Source organism: Rhopalosiphum padi, chromosome 4 (genome assembly GCF_020882245.1).
Source record: "Rhopalosiphum padi isolate XX-2018 chromosome 4, ASM2088224v1, whole genome shotgun sequence".
Taxonomy (NCBI): Eukaryota; Metazoa; Arthropoda; class Insecta; order Hemiptera; family Aphididae; genus Rhopalosiphum; species Rhopalosiphum padi.
The window spans coordinates 3,965,948-3,993,921 of record NC_083600.1 but is presented as its reverse complement, the minus strand read 5'-3'; the positions used below and the strand labels follow the sequence as shown (position 1 = coordinate 3,993,921).

At 27.3% G+C, this 27,974-nt stretch overlaps 3 protein-coding genes and 1 long non-coding RNA gene across 6 annotated transcripts; 2 read left to right on the top strand and 2 right to left on the bottom strand.

Moving 5' to 3' along the window:
• Positions 1 to 1,169: 1,169 nt before the first annotated feature.
• Positions 1,170 to 5,091, top strand: LOC132929412 (cytochrome P450 4C1-like). The gene is made up of 12 exons (XM_060994747.1): positions 1,170 to 1,374; positions 1,499 to 1,608; positions 1,929 to 2,019; positions 3,050 to 3,238; positions 3,303 to 3,372; positions 3,444 to 3,570; positions 3,646 to 3,727; positions 3,808 to 3,914; positions 3,992 to 4,060; positions 4,169 to 4,337; positions 4,401 to 4,586; positions 4,664 to 5,091. The coding sequence occupies exons 1-12, from the start codon at positions 1,170 to 1,172 to the stop codon at positions 4,855 to 4,857; spliced, it is 1,599 nt and encodes a 532-aa protein (XP_060850730.1). The 3' UTR covers positions 4,858 to 5,091.
• A 4,267-nt stretch (positions 5,092 to 9,358) lies between these two features.
• On the bottom strand, positions 9,359 to 15,222 carry LOC132929448 (uncharacterized). 3 transcript variants are annotated; one of them, XR_009662101.1, is made up of 7 exons: positions 14,978 to 15,222; positions 14,357 to 14,406; positions 13,966 to 14,282; positions 10,712 to 10,843; positions 10,395 to 10,610; positions 10,020 to 10,328; positions 9,359 to 9,953 (listed from the first exon to the last, which is right to left on the bottom strand). It is a non-coding gene; the product is annotated as an uncharacterized LOC132929448 (long non-coding RNA). The 3 variants fall into 3 exon arrangements; XR_009662099.1 differs by lacking the exon at positions 10,712 to 10,843; XR_009662100.1 differs by lacking the exon at positions 10,712 to 10,843 and having other exon boundaries at positions 13,966 to 14,115.
• Positions 15,223 to 23,414: 8,192 nt separating this feature from the next.
• LOC132929244 (co-chaperone protein HscB homolog) lies at positions 23,415 to 24,578 on the top strand. Its single transcript, XM_060994443.1, has 3 exons — positions 23,415 to 23,966; positions 24,023 to 24,276; positions 24,345 to 24,578. The coding sequence occupies exons 1-3, from the start codon at positions 23,577 to 23,579 to the stop codon at positions 24,454 to 24,456; spliced, it is 756 nt and encodes a 251-aa protein (XP_060850426.1). The 5' UTR covers positions 23,415 to 23,576; the 3' UTR covers positions 24,457 to 24,578.
• Positions 24,559 to 27,771, bottom strand: LOC132929242 (COP9 signalosome complex subunit 2). The gene is made up of 9 exons (XM_060994442.1): positions 27,573 to 27,771; positions 27,079 to 27,273; positions 26,711 to 26,836; positions 26,448 to 26,615; positions 25,494 to 25,668; positions 25,297 to 25,435; positions 25,035 to 25,225; positions 24,823 to 24,964; positions 24,559 to 24,763 (listed from the first exon to the last, which is right to left on the bottom strand). The coding sequence occupies exons 1-9, from the start codon at positions 27,624 to 27,626 to the stop codon at positions 24,619 to 24,621; spliced, it is 1,335 nt and encodes a 444-aa protein (XP_060850425.1). The 5' UTR covers positions 27,627 to 27,771; the 3' UTR covers positions 24,559 to 24,618.
• Positions 27,772 to 27,974: the final 203 nt, after the last annotated feature.

The window sequence follows — 27,974 nt, the reverse complement described above, 5'->3', positions numbered from 1 at the left end:
TTAAATATATTATTATTATATAAAATTGTTAAAAATCAACAATATGTAATAAGAACTAAATTTAGAGAATACATTAATATCTTGTTAAAAAGTTACTACCATTTAGCATACGCAATACATAGACAATATTATCCAACACTTCTTTTAATCAATCCCAGGTAAATATCATAGTAACCGATATACGAGTTTGTATTTAAATTAAATTAAATGTAATTGTATTTTATTGCAAGAGGGTATACAATATATATATTCATATTTTACTTTCAAATTAATATATATAATTTAAAATTAACTACATATAACTGTAATGATTTGAATTTTTCTCCAATCACCAAATTAATTGTATTAGCATTTCCTGGATAAGATAATATTTTCATATTATTAAGGCTCTTTTTGTACTCTTTAAAGACAATTGAAAGTTTCTACTTTTTAGATTTTTAACAAAACTAAATAGAGGTATAAGGTTTTTCATAAGTTGAATTTACCATTTACCATCATTAAAAAATATCAAAAATACAAATACATAATATATACTATTATTTATTATAGATAGATATTTCAAGTTAAAATGTTCACAAAATTGGTTACCATATATAAATATAAAATAACAAGTCTTTTGTTTGTAATTTAAAAAATACTATTCGTAGGGACTTTTTTCTCAATTATGTATATTACTTTTTACTGCACTCGATAATGTTTTAAAAAATTTTAAATTAATTTTAAGATATTATAACAAAAACTTTTATTCACATCGTTTTGTCAGGCGGGATGTCGATGTTAACTTCTAAGTTAATTATAGTTAGATATATTTTAAAAAATAATTTTATATTAATTATTAGAGAATATACGCGTTTGTTTTTTGCAACAATTAGTTAAACCGACTGTATTGTCAATATGAAACATTAATATATAATAAAATAACCTTAAAAATATAGTTTGATAGACCGTAACCACTCAGCATTGTTTTTATTATTATTGAATTAAAATTTAACACAATGATTACATTGGCCTATTCATTATTCAATAGCGAAGTTACGTGTTTTATTAGTTCGCTTTTTTTTACCATAATTTAATAATTTATTCTAACTCAATCTAACCTAACCTATATAAATCATTACAAGTTGTCCTCTTAAAAATATTACTTAAAAAAATTGTTTATGATTATTAGAATGAAAAATATTATACAGTCATTAAGAGATATTCGATTGACAACTTCAGAGTTACTTGCTTACCAGGCAATTTTCTTTTTTGTTGTCATTTGGTGTCGTTTTAAATGGATCCGCAGAAATTTTGAAAGAGTGGCCACAAAAATGATAGGACCTAATGGGTACCCATTCATTGGCTCATCATTCGACTTTATTGGAACACCCGAACGTAAGAAAATATGAACACTTTTATAACCAAGTATAAAGATAATATGATTTATACGAGCACATAATAGTATTATACTAATACATAATATACATATACGATATACCTACCTATTTTTTTTTTTTAGAGGTCATGGAAAAAATACTTAAATTAGATAATAAATACAGTCCTGGACCGTTTAAAATATGGGTGGGTCCATATTTTGGAGTAATTATTATTAAACCAGAAGATGTACAAGTAATTATTTTTTTAAATAATTAAAAATAATACATAATTTCAATAAATTAATATTTTGTAATTTGTAATTTTTTTTGTATTTTTAATACCTAACAATAAATATATTATTTTAATTAATAATAATATTACACATTTCTAACTTATACTTATATACGGGTATAAAAAAGACAAATACGTTGTCCCCATTTTTCTACGCAACGACAACTTATCAACTATTCTTTAAATAATATGTATAATTCATACAATCATACCTAATACAAAAATATAATATCCTTAATCCATATACTTTGGTAGTTAGTATGTAATCTAATTTGTTTTAGTCTGTGTTAAATAATTCAAAAGCTCTGCAGAAAGATCGTTTTTACGATTTTATTAAGAATATTTTTGGAGAAGGATTGCTAACTGCCCCAAGTAAGTATGGAAAAAAATATTTATAATTTGCACGAATTTTATAAAAAATTATAATTTTAAATATTGTGATTAAAAAATTAACATCAAAATAATATAAACATTAAACTTCGATATTTTCAAACAAAAAATAAATAGATCAAATTACCTATATAAAAACGTAGTACCTACCTATATAAAACATAGGTATTCATTAATCTACTCTAAATATCAAATATAATTTTTCAATGTTTAAATTTTGAATTGAATACAGATTTTTTTCTTTAGCAAGATTTAAATTATCCAAGTCACCAATAGTTACATAAGTTACATTAAAAGGATCTTGAACCCATGGCAGTCGTTATGTTTAATATTAAATAATAATACTAGGAAAATATTGATTTATTTTAATTTTAAACAGTGTGATAGACACGACTATTAATGACGAAATATTTTCATCTATATAATTAGCAACGCAATATATAAAAACATAATTAAATGACCTTGATTAATTTTTATTTTTCGTAGATTCCTTTTTTTCAATGATAATTTTATATTAAACGATGTTAATGTATTTTCATTAAAACCTTACATATTAATGCCGTTTAAGTTTACTATAGAGACCATTGCTACATTTGACAATTTTTCATTACATATAAAGCAGAACGGTCGAGGATCATTCATATCACCAATCCAAGAAAATCTAATTTTTTAATAATCTTCACAATATTGATAAATAATAGTACCTTACCTATATTTTGGTTGTTTTTTAGTGATTAACTTACTGAAGTACTGTCGTCACCAGTACGAATTATAAATGTATCAGTCAATAAAAATATTACATAAGACTTTTCAGTGAACTTTTTATTTAAAAAATATTATAAACAAACAAAACAAAGAACAATTATAGGTACAATCTCACACTTAATTTAGAATTGAAACTAATTAAGTATATACAATTTTTAAAATATATAAGTAAGTTTATAATAATTGAATGTAAGTTCATAAATATACTTATTTAATAAAATTATTAGAAATTATTTTTTTTTTTCAGTTCATAAATGGCGAAAACATCGTCGTCTTATTACACCGTCATTTAACTCCACTCTTCTTAGTCAGTTTTTCCCTGTATTTAACGAAAAAAACCAAATCCTAATTAAGAATTTAAAGAAAGAATTAGGTAAAACGACACCATTTGATCTTTGGGATTACATTGCACCAACAACTCTTAATTTAATTTGTCGTAAGTTTTTTATCACAGAAATATTTAAATACTTAACTTTGTTAATTTCGTAATTTTATTTTAGAAACTGCAATGGGTTATAATCTTGATAATCAATCACAACATGGTACCGAATTTGAGAAAGCCATGATAAAGTAAAAAAAAAATATAATTGTCTTAAGTATAAAATTTATATTATATATTTTGAAACAATACATACTTTTAGAGCATCAGAACTGGATTCATTAAGGATTAAAAGCCCGTGGTTATACTTAAACTTTATGTTCAAACTATATCTAAGACTTAAGGGACATTCTAATGTATTTAATACGTTGTACAAATTACCATTAAAAGTATGTCTTCTATACTATACATTTTAAGAATATGACATATCAATCATACTAAAATAGTCTATTTTTAATGTTTAGATGATCCAGGAAAAAAGAGATGCCTTTACACAGAGGAAAATATTAAATAAACCAAGTGCCACGAATGTTACAGATAATGAAAGTGAGTGGAAGTGTGCATAAAAAACCAGTAATATAATATGTGATAATATATTAATACCATACGTATTATTGATTATTTAGAAAAAAAATTGAAAGTATTTTTGGACACATTATTTGAATTGAACGAAGATGGAGCTAATTTCTCCGACGATGACATTAAGGATGAAGTTGTGACCATGATGATAGGCGTAAGTAAATTTATATATATAAATACTTGTATAGAAAAACAAATCTATTGAATATAAATATGTAAATTAAATTACAGGGTAGTGAAACCAGTGCTATTACAATCTGTTTTAGTCTTTTATTGTTGGCCATTCACCCCGATATCCAAGTAAGTAATCGTATTTATTACATTTAATAAACCTCATTTATGGTGACACATAAGGTGATATGAAAATATATTGTACGTTTGTTATGTTTCTTTACACTAAAATTTTAGAATAAAGTTTACGACGAGATTTATGAGATATTTCACGATGGTGATGAAACAATTACTGTAGAAGACACTACTAAACTGGTGTATTTGGAACAAGTATTAAAGGAAACACTTCGATTATTTCCTGTATTGCCTTTGATATTTAGAGAACTCCAAGAAAACGTTAAAATTGGTGAGTGAATTATCAAAACCGCATATTTAAAAACTTATAATGGAAAAAAAAATTATATTTTAGTTTCAGATGATCATATACTACCAAAAGGAACGACATGTATTATATCTATATTAGGCACACATCATTTTTCTGAATTATATCCAAACCCTTTGAAATTTAATCCAGACAATTTCGATCCTGAAAATGTTGCTAGTCGCCATAAGTATAGCTTTATAGCTTTCAGTGGTGGCCCAAGAGGTTGCATAGGTATGAATGACTTATAAGAACAATATAAACCATGTTATTTATTATGTGATATGTAAATACTTATAAATATAATTCAGGATCCAAGTATGCAATGTTGTCTATGAAAGTTGCAATGTCTACGTTCTTGCGGAACTACAGCGTACATACACACTATACACTTGATGACATAAAATTAAAATTAGATTTATTATTGAGAAGCGCTAATGGTTATCCCGTCACAATCCAAAAAAGAGATAGAAGACCTACATACATACGAAATAAGAAACTGTAAACTTCCAATTATGTTCAATTTATTTATATCTATAATTTATTATGTATATATTATTTTAATTCAATAAGTCCTCATTTCCTCAATTATAAGGAACAATTTAATTTAAACATTTAATATCCGGTTTTTTTATACATTTTTGTTTGTAGAATACTTTAAATAATAGTATAATAATACCTTTATTAAGTTTATATTGAATAAACTAATTTATTTTGTATCAAAGTTTAACGAATATTATAATTCGTAATAGCATATATACTATATTAATGTTTAGTTATTATTTATCATATCAATATCTAATAATAATAATAATAATAATATTTATTGACGGAAATTAATTTCAGAAATATATTATATTTGTTTCTTGACAAATCACAATGTATTTAAATTGTTCACTGTGGTAATTAATCGTACCATGTTTAACGGGAAAATCATCCCTCTCCCACTGGACCTCAAAAAAATCAAAAATATACATTCTTTGACTGCCATCAATAAAATTGTTTACGTTGTTAAATGTATCTCACTTGAAAAGCTGAATACAACACTGCGTTTTGAATCGATTTGTAATAATATCTTGAAATATGAAAAAATATCATGCAAAATTATTTATCCATCATAATGTTTCGCGTATCATTCGTGTAGTGAAACAGCCTGGCTATAACGCCGCGTGGTTAATTTTTAATTACTAATTTCATTATTAGAAGTATATAGGCATATAGCGCGCTCCTTTTAAATTTATGATGATAGCCAATAGGGATATGATTGATGGACTTGTACACACCCATGCAAAACAAATACATGCAAACGTAGCAAAGTAGACAGCATTTGTAATTCCAAGTGTTATTCTAGTAAATCTGTGTAAATAAATAAGTAATAATACAATTATAATTTAAAATAATATTAGTCAATTTTTTATATTCGAATATTATTTCCATTAATATTATATAATTATTACTTATTAGTTATTAGTAATGAGAAATTCAATAAGAAATATGCACAAAAAGTTATTTATTGATAATGGCGTTCTACATTGCCAGAGCAGGACAATGTAAGCGTGCCATATGCAATTTACACACTTATGAGTATAAATAATAATAATGCATAAAATGTTCGAATATTCGAGTCGAACAAAATATAAAATAAATAATGATGCATTTTAACTCATTGTAAATATTTCATTTGTAAATAACTCATTTGTAAATATTGTCAATCAATATTGTACACGAACGGCGCTGCTATTGCATGTTATAGACAGGTAACTTCCTAGTACGGAATATTTACCCACCACGCTTTTAAATTCAATTGAAATTCGTATCCACCGAGTTTAAATATGTAACTTGACGAATTATAATTTACAACTTAAATAAGCATATGTTTTTACTGTTAAATCAAAACTTAATTTATACATATGTTTAGTATATATCGTGTTCTTACGCGCAGTGCATAGTGCTGAAATTGTCGAGATGTATATGTTCGGACCGTGAATTGTATAGCCGCAGAACACTGTATAGTACCGTTTTGTTGACAATGATAAAAATAAGAACGTTGGTCGTCAAAAATCATTAAACCAGTCGTTGATGGTCAACGGTTTGCAGGCAATGTGCGAGTTTTGATGATGGGCTATTACTGGAGTATAAATGTCTGACAGTTATGAAGAGTACTCTAGAAATGGATATCCGGTCACATTCATACTATACGAACTTCATAGTCACGTCGACAGTCTTCACTGTGCCAATGATAGCCAAATTCGAGGCCGAAAAAAGACGTCGGGTAGATAGCCGACAAAATGTATCTGTGGACATTGTGTGTGACGGCTACCCCGGCAGAAGGCTCACATATAGTTTCACGACGGTGGCGCGTCAGCCAATGACCCTGCAGTACGTTTCGTGGTCCGCGAGAAGCTTGTGGCCGAGATACAATTTTTATCGTTCAAAGCTGATAATTTGGATTTGGGGGTCATAAATAATATACTACATGTATATTATGTGTCTGTCGGTCCTGTGGCAAAACATAGTTTTTAACATACAACTAAATATTACTATGATAATTTTCGGATTTTTAAAGCTTGTTATTTAATTATTATTTTTATTATTTTTATCTAAAATTATGTATAAATAATAGGTAATATATTGGGCAATGGCGCAACCGGGGAGTGGGGCAGGGTTAAGGGATTGTAACCCCTCCCGAAATTTCTCCAAAACCTATTATAATAACCTATATGTATGTATCTTATATACATGTTACCGTCATTGTCGGTAATTCCGCCTTAATACAATATTTATAAATATTTTTATATTTTATGATAAAATTTATAATATATTTAGCCGATTAAGTGATTAGTTTATGACGTTTATGTACAATAATAATAATAATAGATAATCATCCATGGTCTTGCTACCTAATAAACGTGTAACAACGTCGAAGTAGTCTCGTAATGTCCACATCTCGTTACAAATTTAAATAAATTATTGAAAAAACACTTCTTCCAATAGATAATGTTACTATGTTACACGTATGTTTATAAATTATAATTAAAAATGTATCATAATAGCAAATAGGAATACTAATTACATTAATCGAAAAAACCATGAAAATCATTTGTTAATATGGCCACGACACAAAATATAATAGTAGGTATATTTATACTAATATGAGTAATATGTATATATATTATACGCGTAATTTTACTCGGAGTTGTTGGTGACTTGAGGCCCAATCTCTCATATTAAAGTACGATTTGCAAGCCATGTTTATGAGAGGTGCTCAGGTGCGTATAAATATTCAAATAATGTAAATCAAATATGTTAGGTATCAAATTAATAATAATAATTTAGTATAACATAATAAAATAATATTTCAAATTTTCGTATAAATGATATTGTTTTCTAGGGTTTTTTCTAACTGTAGAACTATTAATATAATATTATGAATATAATAATACTATATAATATAGTATTTGTATAAATAATATTGTTTTGTCGTTTTTCGATAATTATTTTACCGTCACACGAACTTTTCGGCTGCGCACGATAAAGAAAAAATAACGAGATAATTATGTTTGCATCAGTGTATCGTATTATAAATATTTATAATACTATGTATGTTCGCGTCATACCCTCCTACGTTTGACTCGTTTGAGGTCCATCGCATATTTGGTGTCGTGATGCGAATCACGACGGTACGGCGGAGATAGAGTTAACATGACGCGACAGATGACAGCTGCAGAGAACCGATTGCAAGTAGGTACGTGTGCGGTGGCAACGAGGCTCAGGTGTCGCAATGACGTTGATGGCGATTATTGACGTGGCGGAGACGGTACGGGTGAGTACTGAGTTGAACAGAATAAAGTCAGCTGCGGTGCCACTAAATCTGCACGCAGTTTCCGGATACGACGATGCAAGTGTGCGAGACATCGGCGGCGACCGGACATAGACATAACCGACGGCGCGATATTACAAATTATAATATATTACATAATAATGATATATAGTATAGATTATCGAATATTCGATATATGAACAAGAGTAAATTATCTATTTTACGCGTGTATAAACGAATTATTAATTATTATTATTTTTATTTTTAATGAATAATTTATTCACATCAGGCAAATTACACAACCGGAAGAGACTGTGCGTTATATCTTTGTTTGTGTGTCCCTGCATGTTTCCGGTGATTTAATACATTATTTGTTTTTATAATTTTATCTATATAATATTATAATATTGTTGTATCAGTTCGGCCGTAGCGCTCAGCCAGATTATTTTCTTTGGGGTTATCTTCAAAGTGTAGTTTACAAAGAAATGCCTGCTAATGTAAATGATCTTAATCAAAAAATTAAAGATGCTTGTTCTAATATCCCAAATTATGTGTTAGTGAAAACTACTACAAATAAATTACTTAAACGACTAGCAATTTGTTTGTAAGTAGATGGTCATCAGTTTGAACATTTATTAAAATAAATTATTAATAAACTTTAATTGACTACTTACAAGTATTGTGTATGTGTTTATCTGTTTTAATTAAATTTTGAACTTAACCAATCCTTAATTTCCTTACCAAATACCAATATTGGACGCTTTTATAAAATATAAGGTATATTCACTATATTCTAAGATATATGTATTTCAACCATGGTTACTCTTAAGACCGTGGTCCATAGTTCTGTGATAACATTAACTTCATAGGTTTAATTTAATTTTGAAACATGAACTAAGATATAATATTGTTCCATGGTATACAAATTAATTTAGTTAATATTGTTAGTGGTATCCCTGGTATTGGTATTATAGTACTTTTCTATGATATAGTAGTACAAAACATTATAATATGTAAGTATGTTACTTATTTTCTTTGTTTCATATAAAAAAACAACTTTATAAATGTTCACTCTTTTTAAATTTTTCATTAACTTTTTTACATTTATAAATTAGTATTTAGTTTTTTAGTAGCCACTAATCAGTAGGATTAATATGTCCAAGACGTTGAAATAAGTCATAAAAAATTGATAGATAGTTTTTATTCAAGTTTATTGAACATATACCAAATAATGGACATTAATTCAATACTAAATTATCAAATAAACACATTAGTTATTAATAATTTTACTAGAACATGAACAAATTTCCGTAGTGCAAATTTTTGCAGGATTTGGGTAAGGTCATACCTAATAAAAAATATTAACACTTAACATGTCCACTACCCTAGATAAATTAATACAAATTAAATGAACATTGAACATACTTTACATTATCTACTCTATACATAGGGTACAACATATTTTTAGGGCTATGGATGTTTTAAAAAATTATTCATTTTTACACTTATTTTTGAAATTATGTTAATTTTTAATTAATATTTTATGATATAAAAATCTTTTAATATATTGCACGAAAATGACACTCAGATGTAAAAAAAAATTTTAATTTGCCAATTTAGGTTAATAAAAACTCCATAGCCCTACTTATGTTATATACCAATAACTTAACCTAATTATTTAAACATACAATTAACTATTAATGTGATTATCAACAATTTTTACAAATTTAGAGGTAATTGATCTTGATGCTGCACTGTTTTTTTTTTTTATCAGAATGCAACTAAAAAAAAAAAAACATTAAATTATTTATAGAATTGATTCTATACAAAAAAAATTGTATACATACTTATTAAGTTATTAGGTGAAGTGTACAGTAAAACTTCCGTTAACGGTCACCTCTATGTAACGGTTAGGTTTTTTGGTCCCATCAAGTGTTATGTCATGTATTGTCACCTCTATAGGACGGCTACTTCTAAATAGCGGTCATTATTTATGGTCCCTTTGGTGACTGTTAATTAGAAGTTTCACTGTATTATGCTGTGACTAACCAAAACAGCAATTTGTATTTGTTCATCCAATATTGTTATAGATATTTGAATTAAAAGTTAGTACTATTAAATGCAATTGGAATTTGAAATAAAATAAAATAAATTTCCTAAAAAATGAACAAAAATTATAATAAACATCAAATTATTTATTTTATAAAAAAGTTCATACTTACATAATAGATTGTTTAGTTTGTTAAACGATCAAAATATAATATAGATATATGTATATTTTATTCCTTTATTCCAATTTTATTTTATTCATTAATTTATAGTCATCAGATAGGTACCAGTAGAAAGCAATATGAATTTGCATTAATTGCTGGTCAAATTGAGCTAGTCATATATTTCACTGTTATTTTTGATTATTACACCAATTCTAAGAATTGCCACTGAAATAAAATTAAAATATTTGAACCATGGTTATTATATTATGCATAAATCATTTAATAAAAAAAAAAATTCTAATTTATTAATTTTAGATTGAACTTACCAATAAATTATACAAAAAAAGTTGTCGTAAAAGTATGAAAACTAATTGCCATACACATAATACTATTGCTGATTGGATAGAAGTACTTTTAATTAAATTCAAATTGTTTAACCAAAATACAACATTAAAACACTACCACAAAATACATATGCATTGAAATAATTGATTTAAACCTTAAATTTATATTTAAATTAATACACATTTACATAGTATTTACTTAAAACGTATTCTGTGGTTAAACGTTCAAAGAATAATAATTAATATTCGATATTTGATAATGTAAAATTAACATTAACGATTAACCAATAAACACATGTTTTCAGAAACAGTTAACCGCCATTTATTATCATTTATTTATTAAAATGATACGGATAAGAACTATACCAAGAATCAGTAACCAGTGATATACTATGTAACCATGATGGTAAATTGTAATATGTTATTTTTATACTTTATAACTGATTCAGCCCCGCTACGGCAGGCTAGTCGCTCACTGACACCACGGTGTTCTGGTGGGAGTGTTGATAGGACATTATTTTTTCTAACAGTATTGTTTATCTATCTTGCTACCTAAGATTTATTATCGATTATGACCGTTATGGGTATTGTTAAATTAAGATATCACTTCGTTTTTACTTCTGGTCTTTACTGTTGGGTTTGATAAATTACCCGGTAGCAGTAAATTGAACGAATATTTAAACGGTAATAAGTCACGAACGGATTACTGAAATTTCTATAAACGTTAAAATTATTTTTTTCAGTATGTTTATAAATTTTCGTTATCGAAAATAGGTATTGCCATTTGAAAATCGAAAGTTGATAGTTTTTTATCAAATAAAGGAGGAAGTTAAAATTATCAAAATTGTAACACAGTGTAAAATAGTAAAACCTAGAAAGTTTAAAAAAAAATTATTTTAAAATTCCTAATATTTACCGAGATATTTACTGGTTCACGATAAAAAAATCACCCTGTATTTGGATATTTCACTAAATGTTTTCTGTAATTATATCACATTATTATGTTACCATGGAACTTAAAAGTATATATTACTAAAATAATATGGGTTGATTTCTTGGGTGAAAATGGAATATAAATATATTATATAATATATTAGAAATAAAAATCAAATATGTCAGTAAACATAATCTGAATACTACTTTCGAACAATTAAGTACCTATGACTAATTGAAAATGGTAATAAGTCATGTATAATATTTAAGGCATCTTACACTTAACGTTATCTATATAAATTATTAGTATTATTGAATAAACAAGGACTTCAGTTTGGCAATTATAAGGTACTTTAAGGTGACACATTTTTTTTTTATTTTCAGTCTATTTAAAAAATGTTTCATACTACTCAAAAATATTTTAACATTAGGAAACAATTGTAGACTAGAAAGTTAATATAAAAATTAATATGCATATGTCGTAGGCATATATTCAAATCAAGCATTTTACGAAATGTCCGGGTAAATAATCAAAAAATTTTATTTTTATGCAATTTTACTATTCACCTAGGTTCTAGACATTAAGATTTTAGATATTTATCTATTTCAAGTCAGTAGAATACAAAAAAAAAAATTAAACATTTTGTATTATTTTAACAATTGAACTACATTTTCTTATTAATTATTTAATTATTACTAATCTATAAAAAATAACCTGGATACCTGGATTCAAATCATATTTTGTCATTATTGTAAAAAAGAAAATCACGTCATCATAGCAAATGTCGTAAGCGTATTCATAACGAGAAAAAAAGAAAGGGCGAATCATCTTCTAATAAAAATTCAAATAATAATATAAACCGAATTGTGAAGGAGATCGAAAACACGTCCGCACTATTATCTATACTTGGATAAGAGAACACACAAAATGTACTTCAACAAGTTTTGAAACTACCACTAGTGGCACGCGAAAAACTGTATGGTGGTACGCGAAGTGCCATTTTTGGATAATAAACACATTAAATTATTTGATTCCTGTTATTTTAAAAAATTAATAAATAAAAAATAATTATACTGTAGTTGTAACTTGTAGTATTTTACTGCCTTGTTATTTAAAAAAAAATGTATTGAACTGTATCATTTTGGATTTTGGATTGTTCTATTTTTAGTCATTAGTGGTACGCGACTGATTAATAATATACATAAGTGGTACGTAAAAAATAAAATATGAGAACCGCTGGTTAATTGGTCCTCGGTTTTTAAAATAAAATATACTCGATTGTTGAGAAAGTTTTTTGTCAGTGAACCTCTGCATAACATCTGTACAAATGCATTTCGGTGAAATATTATGCGTGAATACTATAGTGGTAACTAAAGCTCTATTTCTGGCAGGGACTGGAACCGTACCGAAAAAAACCGGAATCTCACCGAAACCCAAATTTAAATTAATTTAAAAACCGGAACATTACCGGAACCGTTACTTTTTTGTAAAGGGTTTTTACGATTTATTTCGGTTTTTTATAGATTAAATAGTATACTATAGATATAGTATATGTTGATAATAAATAAAAAGTTGGTGATATTTTAAAATTTGAAACACCGAATATTGATACAATAAGTGGTAATTAGTAAATAATATATAACAATTAAAGTATAAACTAGATATAAAAATTTAAAAAAAAAGGATTATTTAAAACGGGGTTACGTTTAATGTACATAACATTAATTGTGTTTAGTAATTATTTTACTTATTTAGTCTGTCATAATTGATGCCAATTGACACTACTAATATTTTATAATATTTTATAAAAAATCGACACAACCAAATTTTTATTTACAAAAGTATAAAACCAAAACAGGAAACGTATTTTTTTAAACATTTTCATTTTTTAGGAACCAAAAAGAAACCGAAACCCAAATTTAGAAATCGAAAAGGAACCGGAACCGAAATTCTAGTTTTTATAAAAACCGAAAAGAAACCGAAACCCAAATTTTTGAGCTCAAACGAGAGTGATACACCAGTAACGCGGAACTCTTAAGAGTCACTGGAACTGTGGCATCTGCTCACTAGTTCTGACGTACGCGCGAATCGTCATTTCTGCGGAACGTAACCAGCCGTAGCCCTGCGCGTGTCGTCAATGATACTCGTATTACGCACAGGGAAATGGGGTTTTACGAATATACGTTCTGTTTGAAAAACATACTAGAACACTTACGAATAACGTATTCCTACGAGTAACTGTTTATGGCATAAAAAGGGAACAAAAAAAAGAAAAAATTAAATATGAAAAATATGTACTTACGCAAATATTTAATACAGATGTAACGATCAGTGTTCGCGTAAACGCAATATACCAAACACTGCTCGAAAGGTGTCAGACTTATATAAGACGCGGAACAAGGCCGAGGTCGAATCCTGTTTGTGCAGTATAATGTGCAGGCAACATAATATGCTAAAAGTCAAAAAATAAAGACACCAGTTGCCTTTCCTAGTCGCGCAAGTCTGCCCGGGGTGGGTCTTGCTACGACGGAGGAAAGACAGTGACTGTGAATGCTGATCTTTTGCAGGGCCTTTTATACCCGGTTCATTGGCGATTACATAAGACCGGTCTCTTGTTTTCTAACAGATAACAAGAAACCGTCGAAAAATATGTCAAATCCATGAGTGGTTTTTCAAAAAATTTTACTATTTACCTTGTAACAGCGATTGGCCATAGTTGAGTTGCTGATTGTTCATAGGAAATCTATAAAAAAAAAATAATCATAATTAGGTGCTTATAAACAACAAATCTAACTATATTAACGTGGATAAATTTATTACAAAAAAAAATAAAATAATATATAATAAAGAATCATTATAAATTACAATTACTCAAAAAAGTTAACGTTTTTGTAATGTGTACAATGTTTCGAACAGATTCGTATGTCATTCAACGACATCGCAGCCACCGAATAATCGGATCAGAATCGAATCGCACGCATTGTCAGATCATTACAGTGGCACACGAGACGGGCAGCTCAAATGAGAGCGATACACCCGTAACGCGGTACTCTTAAGAGTCACTGGAACTGTGCCATCTGCTCACTAGTTCTGACGTACGCGCGAATCGTCATTTCTGCGGAACGTAACCAGCCGTAGCCCTGCGCGTATCGTCAATGATAATACGCACAGGGAAACGGGGTTTTACGAATATACGTTCTGTTTGGAAAACATACTTGAACACTTACGAATAACGTATTCCTACGAGTGACTGTTTATGGCATAATAAGGGAACAAAAAAAAGAAAAAATTAAATATGAAAAATATGTACTTACGCAAATATTTAATACAGATGTAACGATCAGTGTTCGCGCAAACGCAATATACCAAACACTGCTCGAAAGGTGTCAGACTTATATAAGCCGTGGAACAAGGCTGAGGTCGAATCCTGTTTGTGCAGTATAATGTGCAGGCAACATAATATGCTAAAAGTCAAAAAATATTTGGCAAAAAATAACGGCACCAGATGCCTTTCCTAGTCGCGCAAGTCTGCCCGGGGTGGGTCTTGCTACGACGGAGGAAAAACAGTGACTGTGAATGCTGGTCTTTTGCAGGGCCTTTTATACCCGGTTCATTGGCGATTACATAAGACCGGTCTCTTGTTTTTTAACAGATAACAAGAAGAATAGTGCAATTGCCGATAAACGCACAATTTAAATAAAAGTTATTATAATAATAATAAAAATAGTAATATTAATAATAATAATAAGATTAGGAATAAGAATAATAAAAAGGAAAAGAAGAATCTAGAACCTTATCTGTGCACCCCCCCCCCCACACCGAACGGAAAATTCCCTCCTCTCGGACAAAAAATTAAAAGTTAAAATATTAAACAATTATTTATTATGTACAAACTTTTCACGGAATTTTAAGACTTTTCCAGAATTTTTTCCAACCCGTTCTTTTCGTATTCGCGTAGTTTGCGTCTTTTGAAAGCCGTGCGTATATACTTACTATATACAATTTTTTCGGCGTTAGCGTTCGTAGCGGTTGCGATCGCGGTAATGATACGACCGCCAACGACAGTCCCCCGGACGTTTTTCTTCGATCTTTTTATTTTCGCACATATAGGATCGCAGACGCCGATCGATGTACGTGATATTTATTTATTCTATTTTTATTGCTTAAATGTACACGTAAATAATATACGTTTCAACGTTTGATTCGAAGCCCATTTGTCGATGTACAATACTGTTTTTTTTTTATTCAATAAATTGCATTATATATTATTATATTATTTTTGTTGTTCTCGGTAGCTAAACTTTTACGTCATACTTATATCCTTATATCTTCAGCCACGGGTTGTGCTGTATACTATAAACGCGTTTCTTGACGACGTTTGTGTCGCACAATACTGCATTCATGTACATTGGTGTATTGGTGTATATTATATGTAAAATACATAATAAGTTTTTTGTAGGTGTATTGATGAGTTATTATAATAACATGTTATATATCTTTTTAAATCGTAATTTAAATTATAATGTCATTGGATGATGCGTAATAAATAAATAAGTATATCTTTATTTTAAAATATTTTTATATCAGTAATAAATTTAATGATTTTTGGGGATTATGCCATTATGGGTATACACTTAGTAATAATATAATTTATTATTACACAACGCCGTACCTGGGTGAAGGGGTTTAGGGGTTCAAACCTCCACCTCTGAAATTATCACGCACTAAGAAAACTTAGAAATTTATAAGTTATTTTTCATTAATATAATATTAATAATTTAGCAATACAGCTAAAACATGAAACAATTACAATATAGGGGTGTAGTGTGATGTTTGGACGCTAATTTTTTATTCACCACTTACTAAGACTTGTATAACTCTCCCCCCCCCCCCGAAAATTTGTTCTTATTACGCCATTACGGCCTTGTACGTACATATGAGATATTTGTAGATGATAAATACACGCACGTCGTATAAAATATAATTTAATCGTTCAATTGAGAAACGTTTGCGACGGAAAACGTCGAGTTTTTTTATGATATTATATTATCATTATATGCAATGCATATATATTCATATAATGAATATATAATAATATATGATAATCATATATATATATACAGGTGTAGGCGTATATATAGGTGGATATAAGTGGTGTTGCTGGTAATGTTAGGTAAACTTACCAGGCTACTCCTCCGCGATAATTATAATTCGAGGAAATTAAATTTCAAAAAGGTCAAAAATATAATAGAAACGCATTTATCACCGTCGCCGACCGTTTAATTATTATATAAAAAACAACAACACTGGTGCCCTCGTGCAATAGATTGTCGTAATGGATTATTCATTATTATTTTTGTTTTTGTTTTAATGGGATAACGTGTAAAATTGTAGTTCAGACACGCATAAAAAAATAAATACTCGTATATATTAAACAATATAATAACATTATTTAATATTTTATACGATGCATCTACCTATACTGCCATACTGGGCTGACGGACTATACATTATGTACACATTTCACTACAAATATTATTATTCTGTTGTATGAAAACAAAACTATATAAACCTACCTAAAATAAAATAGGTTCTGTGTTCTAACTGTAAATCAGTTTTTATTACTCTAGTGTTGTAAATTGTGTAATTTTAAATCATTATATGATCATAAAGTTAGATGTTTTAACGAAAATAAATAATCGCTTTTTTAATGATATTTGATTAACAATAGATGTCGATAGTATAACAAATACTCTTTTTTATTAAGAACTGTAGTGAAACCAATTTGTAAATAATAAGTGTTTAAAAAATAGTTATTACTTCTAAAATATATCATAATATTGTTTGTGTATGATTGTATGATTATACAGTAAGACAAGTAGCTATTATATTGCGGTGTAGATATGTGTATTTCTAAAAGGACAATCATAAATATATTTTAAATATCTTATTCGGGGATTTTATAAGATTTCTCATATAATAGTCACGTATTATTGCTTTTTACACACCAAAATAATTTACAGTTAAGTTGTTTTAATGTTTATATATTTTTATAACTCTAATTTTAATTTTCAACAATTTTCAGTGTTTATAGAAATCTGAATTTATTAATATACAGGGTGATTATTTTATTATAAAACACTCATTATTTTAAAAAGTATTCATGTTTTGGAAAACATTTTTTTACATAGTTTCAAGTTGTTAAAAAATTATATTTTTAAATATTTTTTATCCTTAAGTATATTTTTTTTTAAGTTTTTTACTTTTTTGAATGACAACATAGAGTCTTAAAGCAGAATAATTTTCTGAGTATTTTGAAACATAAAAATCGGATTTAGGGTTACTAGTTTATGAGTTATAAGTATTTAAAGTTTAGTTGCGTGGTGTAGTGTGATACGAGGTTACCCCGCAAAATGTTTGTCCACTACTCCGCTTGTCTAAACTTTAAATACGTACAACTCATAAACTACTCGCCCTAAATTCGATTTATATGTATCAAAATACTCAAAAAATTATTCTGCTTTGGAATATGAAATTAAAACTCTATGTTGTCATTCAAAAAAGTAAAAAACTTAAAAAAAATATAAGGATAAAAAATATTTAAAAATATATTTTTTAATAAAAACGTTGATTTTTTAACAACTTGAAACTATGTAAAAAAATGTTTTCCAAAACATGAATACTTTTTAAAATAATGAGTGTGTTATGATAAAAGAATCATCCTGTAGTTATACAAACAATTCTGGTGACCCAGCATTTAGTGAAACGTGAATGTATTCATATCTAATTATTTACTCTCGATTTCACTCAGTTCTGAAACTGTTTTACTGAAATCGGGTTTGGCTGATCCAGGTTCTGTTGCCTCTCCATTCGGTTCTGGTATCTCTGTACTTAATTCAGATGGCCCACCTGATTCGGACTTGGCTGATCCAGGTTCTGTTGCCTCTCCATTCGGTTCTGGTATCTCTGTACTTAATTCAGATGGCCCACCTGATTCGGACTTGGCTGATCCAGGTTCTGTTGCCTCTCCATTCGGTTCTAGTATCTCTGTACTTAGTTCAGATGGCCCATCTGATTCGGACTTGGCTGCTCCAGGTTCTGTTGCCTCTCCATTTGGTTCTAGTATCTCTGTACTTAGTTCAGATGGCCCACCTGATTCGGACTTGGCTGCTCCAAGTTCTGTTGCCTCTCCATTCGGTTCTAGTATCTCTGTACTTAGTTCAGATGGCCCACCTAATTCGGGTATTCTTAGACCTAGTTCTAGTGCTCCTGAATCTAGTTCTGGCACGCTTACATTTAATTCTGGTGATCCTGCAATTGATTCTGGTGCTTCTGAACTATATTCCTGTTCTTCTAAATCAGTTTCTGGCATAGGGACTAATGCAGTAATGTCTCGTGAAGACAGAAATATGTAAATACCTTGTTCTGGGTCTGTAATTTCTGCACTCGGTTCTTGACTGTATCTGCTTGGCGTGGTATATGGTTCCAAAGAACGTTTCTAAATAATATTGTTAGTTGATAAATAATATGATTTTTAATGATAAAACAAGATTTAGAAATGGTAAAATAACTTTAACATAGCCACCAATCATCGTGCTCAATATAACTTCAGATAAATAGGTTGTAAATAAAACACAATAAGTAATGGTTGATTTATTAGGACGAAACCCATATTGTAATTATGTTTACAATTGTATGGTAATGGTAATTTTCGCTTTTTTTTAATACGAGAGAAAAATTTGAAAATACCTTCATTAAATGAACGTTTGAAATATATCGATATAACTATATAACTGTATCAGACATGATATTAGATTTTAGCCGAAGAGTAAATAATAAGCAACCACAATCAAGTGTCTAATCATGTTTTCTGAAAATAATGGAAATTTAAAAATTCTTTTGATATGATTTAAAAATTAGGTTCAAAAATATGATTTATTGGTTTTATTTAACTTATATAATTAGTTCCTATATTATATTAAGTAATACAATAATTTTAATTATACAAAGATCATTAGAGGTACCCGAATGGAATGAAACAAAGATTTGTGCTCTGTATGCCTTGATTTCAGGTATTCTTCCGACATCAACGATATTGGGTGTCGTTTTTCTATTTCCAACATATTATTCAGATAATTTGGTTCTGGAAGTTCCCCGAGTTCATTGTATTTGGTTTTCATTAGTGATTTTTGGTCTTTGACTATACTTCTTTTTAACTTGAGATGGTTAATGATGTCCTGATTTCTTTCCAAACAGCTTTGATGACTTACTTTGGAACAAACGGTGCACTTATAGACTGGTTTGAGCAAACTTCTTTTGTTACAGTGCATGCATTTATTTAAATGGAAAAAGTAGGATTTTTTAAAACTATGTTCAGTATGCATTTCCATGTTGATCGATATATGTTCAATAAATTCGCTTAAGAATTATTAAAATTAATTAATAAACAAATGACTTGCTGTGTTAAAATACATAATATTCGTTGCTATAAGAAATGAAAATATACATGATCAATATAGTTCAATAATTTAATATTTTTGAATCTGGTTTTTTTTAAAAATTTTTGTTTACCTATATATGTGTGTATCGATAAAATTGTTGGATTTTCAATTTTTAGCGTGGTTTTGGATAGAAAAATCTCTAGTTTGTACTAAATCTATTTGATATAATATGGTATACAAAATATATGTTATTATAATAATTAAATATTAATAATATAATAAGTACAATATTGTATTTATAGTATATTTAGTGATTAGGCTAATACTCTGATAGAGTGATAGATAGTCTTCATTCAAAATTGGTTTTATTATACAGTTATACATTGTTGAATTTAAATTTAACACACAGTAGAGTGGACCCACTATTGTGTATTTTTTTCTTTGAATTTCAGCTAAATAAACAAATAGTTACGTCTTATGTGATGATAACTATAATTTTGTCTATATTTATTGGTAAGGTTTATCAATGATAAATTAATAACAAATGGGGTAATATAAGATGATTTTTATGTTAATAATATTAGAAAATACATTTACTTATAACGACTAAAAATATACGAACCTATATTGAAATAAAATATTAATATGATATATTTTTTTTTAGCAATGACCTTTGGTAGCAATAGATGGAGTCAGCGATGAAACGAGACTCGTTCAGCATGCGAATATGTAAGATTATTATTATACATTTTGTTAAGTAATCAAAAATAATAATTGTACTTATATGGTGGGGGGACTCCGTAATAATACTGAATGAATGTAAGATGACACAATATGCTTCTAGGATACATGTACGTATATTATATATTTATAAAATATTTTATTTATTAAATAGTAATAATAGTAATAATAATATAATTAATGAAATATGTGGTTTGAAATATTATTATATGAATTTTAAAATAATATAAATGTTAGTGTATAATACCTATTTATTTTCGTAAAACTCAAACGAATTCGCGCAGGCTCTCGTACAAAGTCACTAAAAGAAATTGCCATTGCAGTTTAGGTGGGTTCAAGTACAGCCAACTTTTTTGAGCAGTCGTGCAAAGCGGGGTGGTTTTCTAAAAGTCTAAAGCCTGACAAATGCAATCAAGCGCATGTCTGGCACACTACGTCTTTAGCTGTTCTCAAGACTAATACTATGTGCCTATTTGTAATACGATAGAATAAACCACAAAATTGAATTGGGATGATTTGATAATAATTTCCATATAAATATCCAATTTGATAAATCCTTCTAAAATGTCTAATTTAATTTAAAAAACACAATAAATCTTTTTTTACAATAGTGGCTTATAAAATTTTATTTAAAAAAGCAGTTGACTCTATCTCAATTTTGTTATCTAAATTGCTTTTAATAGATCATACATTTTTGAAAAATATCTTTCTAGCTATAAAAAAAACTATTTTTATACTTTTGTTTAAATCTGATAGCATAAACAATGTGGAAATTGCAGGCTTCTTGTTTTAACTTAAACCGATTCAAAAATTGGTTTGAAATGTATTTAAATCAAGAAAAATCTCATTTTTAAACAATTAAACATTTTTCTCGTTTATTCGCTTTGAATTTTGCTCTAATATTTCTACTATAAATCCTATAACTAAAACTTCTTATTACACGCATAATAGCATAGTAATTCAGATACAAAATTTAAAGTTCTAGGTATTTTCTTGATTAAAAAAAAGGAATTTGACTCATTAAATAACTATGATTAATAAGTGAAATTTTTGTTGCATATAAGAATCAATACTCTTGATTCATTTAACATACTGTTTTCCGTTAGCCCTCATTTCCTGAACAGGTAAGACTTAATAGATGATTTAGTGGTGAAAATACAAGTTGTGTTTTGTTATCTCAAAGTAAAATAATAAAATTGGTCAGTTTTACTTATTATTTACATAAACTGACTTTTAAATTTGAACCTTGATGTTTACATACTGTGTTATATGTAGAGGACGCAGTTATTCTGGTTAAAAGTTTGAAGTATGAAGATTTATTTAAGATAGCCAATAATTATATATCGTCAGTAAAAAAAAAAAAAAAATGGTGTGATAATAATAATTTACAGTTAAATTTAATTAAACCTAAGTATGTGATTTACACATTGTTTAAAAATGATTATCAACTTGGAAATAATAACGATAGTAAAAAGATCGAATAATTATAACTTCGAAAAATAGTTAAAGAAAAAAAAAATTAATTTGATAAAAAAATATTGTTTCAACCAATAATAACAATGGAAATAATTTTAATAATAAAAATAATTTTTTTACATTATTTTGACCGTCAAAATTGTTGAAACATAAAAGTCAAGGCCGAACAAACTACATGCAGTTGTACACGTCCACCTATAAATAATAATAATACGAAATCATTAAACTTTCTCTATGTATTGCAAAAAAGGCTCTAAAAATAATATTTCTTGTTATTATAAAAAGCAAAATAATGAACGTATTTTAAAGTTAATAATAATCAAAATTCAGGAAACGCGCAAACATGGTTATAGTCGCTGTTAAATTAAAGTCACCTTGGTAATCAAATCTACTAGATAACTATGGATTGGTAGTTATAATGAAATTATTATAATATTATAGATTGACTCTTATACATATTTTATACCAACACACGAGAGTTTCAAAATAACTATTAATTATTTTTTTTAATTTACGCTTAATTATAGTCACGACAATTTATAATAATTGTCAAGCGATATAATATATTCACTCCCACAAAGTGTTATCATGAATAGAACAAACTATTAACTTGACATTTTAATTTTAACCCATATTTATTGTAGATTTAACTCCATCATTTCTATGTGTGCATGACATATTTTCTTATTTTAAATTTTCCACTTTATGTATAGAAAAACAATTTGTTTTGGTTAAATAATCTGGAAAATTTAATGCAAGGTTTTTCATAAGTAGTTCATACTAGAACAAAATATTAATAATTAAAAAAATAATTAAATACATTTTTTTTTAAATAGACATAAGAGATAAGAAAATATTTTTGTTAAAAATTAGATATAATATATACGATGAATAAATATTTTAGTGTATTTTATTTTGCTATACCTAATTTAAAAATATTGTTTGTGGTATTTGTATTTCAATATAAAATTTACACTTTTTTTACTGAACTAAAAATGCATTGATATCATAGTCAATGATTGATATCTATCTCACTATCTCAGTGTGATACTGTAAAAAATGTTATCATAATTCTTTTATCAGTATTTTTTATTAAACATCAAAGTATCAGACGAATAAAACATTTGCAATAAGCAAAGTTAAAATTAAAATGAATTTGTATTATTTGTAAATATTTAACTAAGTTAAATTCAATACCTAAAACTTTTATCAATACGTTATTTAATTTTTAGTTATTATTTTTGTTACATTTATAATGTTTATGACTCGGTATTGGCGTACAAGTATGTTTGGAAATAGCTTATTAAGAACAGTACGCCAGAACGTTCACCATTCTGGAGCTAGACAATTATCAGAGCCCTCATATCTACAGAAAGACAATATCAGATATAATAATTTCAAGGGCCATCCATATGTAACTTATGACGGATTCAAATGTTGGAACTGTCAAACGATATTAGACATCAGACCATGTCTGTTTTGTAAAAATTGCTCAATAATTCAGTCACCTGAAGACCAGAATTTAAATTATTTTGAGCTTTTTAACATCAATGTTCAGTATGAAATTGATACTGTACAGTTGACATCAAATTTTAGAAAACTACAAAACCTTATGCATCCAGACCGATTTTCCAACAAAACTGAAGTGAATTTTGTTTTTCCATTATATTTAATCATGTTTTAAAATTAATTGTGTTTTAGGAAGAACAATTACTATCAGAATCATTTTCTTCTCTTTTAAACAAATCTTATACTACTCTATTGAATCCACTTTTAAGAGGCCTTTATATGTTACACCTTGGTGGTTTGAGTATTGATGAAGATTCTATAACAATGGATACCACATTTTTATATGAAATCATGGATTGGAATGAAAAAGTCGAAGAAGTTAATACAAAAGAATCTCTTGAAGGTTTGAAGAAAGACGTTGATGATATGTTGATCGACTTATACACGTTAGTTAATAATTTAATTAGGAATAATATTTTATCATGGAATATAATCAATATTTGTATGTTAATAGGGAATTGTCAAAAGCTTTTAGTGAAAATAACCAAAATCAAGCAAAAGTATTGTTATCAAAAGCCAAATTCTTTTCAACATTGCTGGAAAAAATTAAAAATAAAGAATTATAAAAAAAATATTCAGTATATTTTTCAAACTGCTAAAAATTTGTTTCAAAAATATTTAAATTAATAATCTGTTGAATTAGAAAATTAGAAAATTTCAGACATTAATATAATAATAATATTATATATATTGTTAAGTATTTATTAAAAAAAATTACAATGACATTATTAAAATATTTTTTGTGAAATAGATAAATTGAGAGTATCCAGCTGATTGGTCCATTTATCAATGGCTGCATAACGGTTGGTTGCTGAATCAACTAGTGTCAAAGTTAACACTTGATTTGTCTGATCAATGCGGCCTTTAATGGTTCTACAATAAAAGAATATATACATAGTAAAAAATATATTTTAAAAAGAAGATAAACTTACTCATCTAGAATACATGTAACTAAAAGACTTTCTACATCGCTTTCTTCAATATTGAGTTCAGTTGCAATGTATGGTATATGAACACGAGTATAAGGTTTAATTAATTTTATCAATACTTGAGTACGAATATTACTTAACAAGGCTAGAAAATAAAATATATATTTGAGTATAATAAACAAGAGTACAATTTATCAGCATATTAGCCAAGTTACCTTCAATATGTTCCCTAATGAATGGATCATCCATTATATTTTTACGATGATTCTTTAGGATAGTTTCAAATTCCTTAATGTCATCATTCTGGTAAGCTTGGACTAAGTTAGTCATCGCTAATATTTCTGGATCATTTTTATAAGGTTTAGCTTCTTGTGAATCAAATGGATTGATACCAGATTTCATCAACCTTAAATTTAGATAATAATTATAATTATTAGTAATAACTTATCATTAACAAGGTAAATTTAAAACTATTACATGTTTGCCAAAACTAGGTATTTTAAGCAAGTTGTACGACGAGGACTTCCTGATTCATCATAATTTTTAAAAGCTTCAAAAAAATCAGTATGTGCTTTAGAGAAATGGCCTTCTTCTAAATGCATTTTACCACCACATTCTGTAAAATTATATTATGAGATTAATTATAATTTTTTAAGGTATAATTATTAATTTACCTCGAATAACACCCATAATTAAAGGATGTGGAATAGCAGATTTAATATGGAGTGACTGTTCATAAAGTTCTTTTAATTTTTTATTGTTCTTTTGTGCTGTATACATTTGTATTTCTAAAGCATAAATTTCCAATAGTTGGGTACCTTTTTTAAGATCGTCTTCGCCATTATCAGTCTGAAATTGTAGCATAAGCAATTCATTAAAAAACATATTTATATGATTTATTTAACATAAACTATATTTGAAACTAATATTGCTAATGGAATACTCGTGACATTTTGAAAATTCAGTAAGTTGAAAACAGATTTAATTAATAGGTTTTAAAATTAAAAAATTATCAGGAAAACTACTATTAACCAAAAAAAGTAATCATATTACATCAATTAATTTCAGCTGCTATAAATGCCAAATTATGTTGAAAACTCAGTTTACAAAATAACATACCTAACTATTAAAATAAGAATTATATTAAAAAGGATTACCAATTAAAAGTTTTGGAGTCGTACAAAGAATTTGCAAGTCATTGCAGGTCGTAAAAATTCAGTGTACATATTTGATTATAAAAAATAAAATAAAATAAAAACCTTAATTAATTTACCAGAAATATAAAAATTAAAATATTATATATCTAGTCCGTGGGCTAGGTAAAATTTGTTTACTGGCCGCTATTTAGTTAAGATGATTTAGTAAATATATCAAAAACATATACAGAGTATTGTTAGGAACATAAAATTAGATTTATTCTAATACTATGAAATATTTAAAGCTTAATTGTAGATAATTTATAATTATAGCATTAATTACAAATATTATTTAGTATTTGAACAAGGATAGAATCTTTTTGTTACATAATGTGACAAACTATATTAAAATAATAACTACAAATTATACAATATTGGTTATTATTACTGTGTTAGTAACCAAGCATTTAAACTTAGATATGTATATCTTACTTGACAGGAAGCATGCAACTGCTTCAGAATTTTTGTCAGTTTATTGTAATCGGCTAAATCAAAATACAATTTACCCAATTTTGTATTAGTTTTGAACCAAAGTCTATCATTCTTAGCATCTTTCAATGCATCTAAAGTCGTTTCATAGAAATTTTGCAATAAATCCATCTACATTAAAAAATAATATAATGTGAAAAACATTTTATATCAATAAATTACAACAATAAAATATTAATCATCTTTAATAAGTTTCAGAAACTTACATTTTTTGAAGTTGAAATATAATCTAAAATTGAATTTATAGATTTTTCACTATGATTCCGAGTGACAGCAGTTTTTATGTATGTTAATAATTGCTTATAACGGTTCATCATTTCGTCAAAATTACTCTGAACAAAAATTATAATAATATACAATACCATAAAAATACTAACTAAATATAATAAGTATACATTATTTGCTATATATTTATTTATATAGTAAAAGGAAGTAGTAAATTTAATATTTATTATAATGTTTTATTTATTAAGTAAATTAGGATGACTAAATACTACTTTTTTGTACAAAAACAATTAGGTATAATAATTACATGACATAACATATTCAAATAATAAATTTGTATAAAACTCACGAGACGGAAATTAATTTTGATCATTTGTTTCAAAGCTTTGAAACCCCATTCTCCTTTTTCACCAGCTTCAAGATCCAATACTTTTTGAAAAGACACTAATGAAGCATTAGGATCCTTTTCTTTTAGCGATTTGGAATTATAATATTGATTTTCCAAATCCACATCGGGCTCAGAATTGCTATCTTCTGAATATTCCTATAGAAAAAATGTATAATATATTTAATACATACATCATATGTATGTGGGTTATTCTTGTACACTTTAACATCAAAAAAATTATATAAAAGCAGCATTTGAAATGCACATTATGATTAATAACCAAAAATGTATGTAATAAGTCATTATTACTATTTTTCTATTTTTCTATTTAGGTTTAAGAACTATTGTATGTATCTTAAACAAAATTTGTTAAAATACTGTACACAGGTTCTAGACTAGAATAAAATTGAAAACAAAAGTGTATTTTACATAATATTGGTGCAAGTTATACTTACAAGTCCATAATCTTCGTCATCTTCACACATATATACATCCTCGGTATCGGACATTGTAAATTTAAAAATGAATTTAAATGTGAGTACACATAACAATTAACAAAACTGGAAACCGAATAGTTATAATGGTATACTATTTAGTAATTTGGATGATATTCATTCAATTCGATCACGTTATCGGATTATGTCGTAAACATGAAGACGAGGAATAGATAAGCAAACCAAACTCCGTCCAGTTTACTAAACTACCGCTGGAGGCGTTTCGGTCGTTTATGAAGACAATAATAACTTACTATGACAAGAATGATGGTGGATTATTTTTGAAAATTTAAATCATATCGATTTTCGACTTCAATATATTATATTTATTTGAATCTATTCTGCGTTAACTGAATTAAGCAG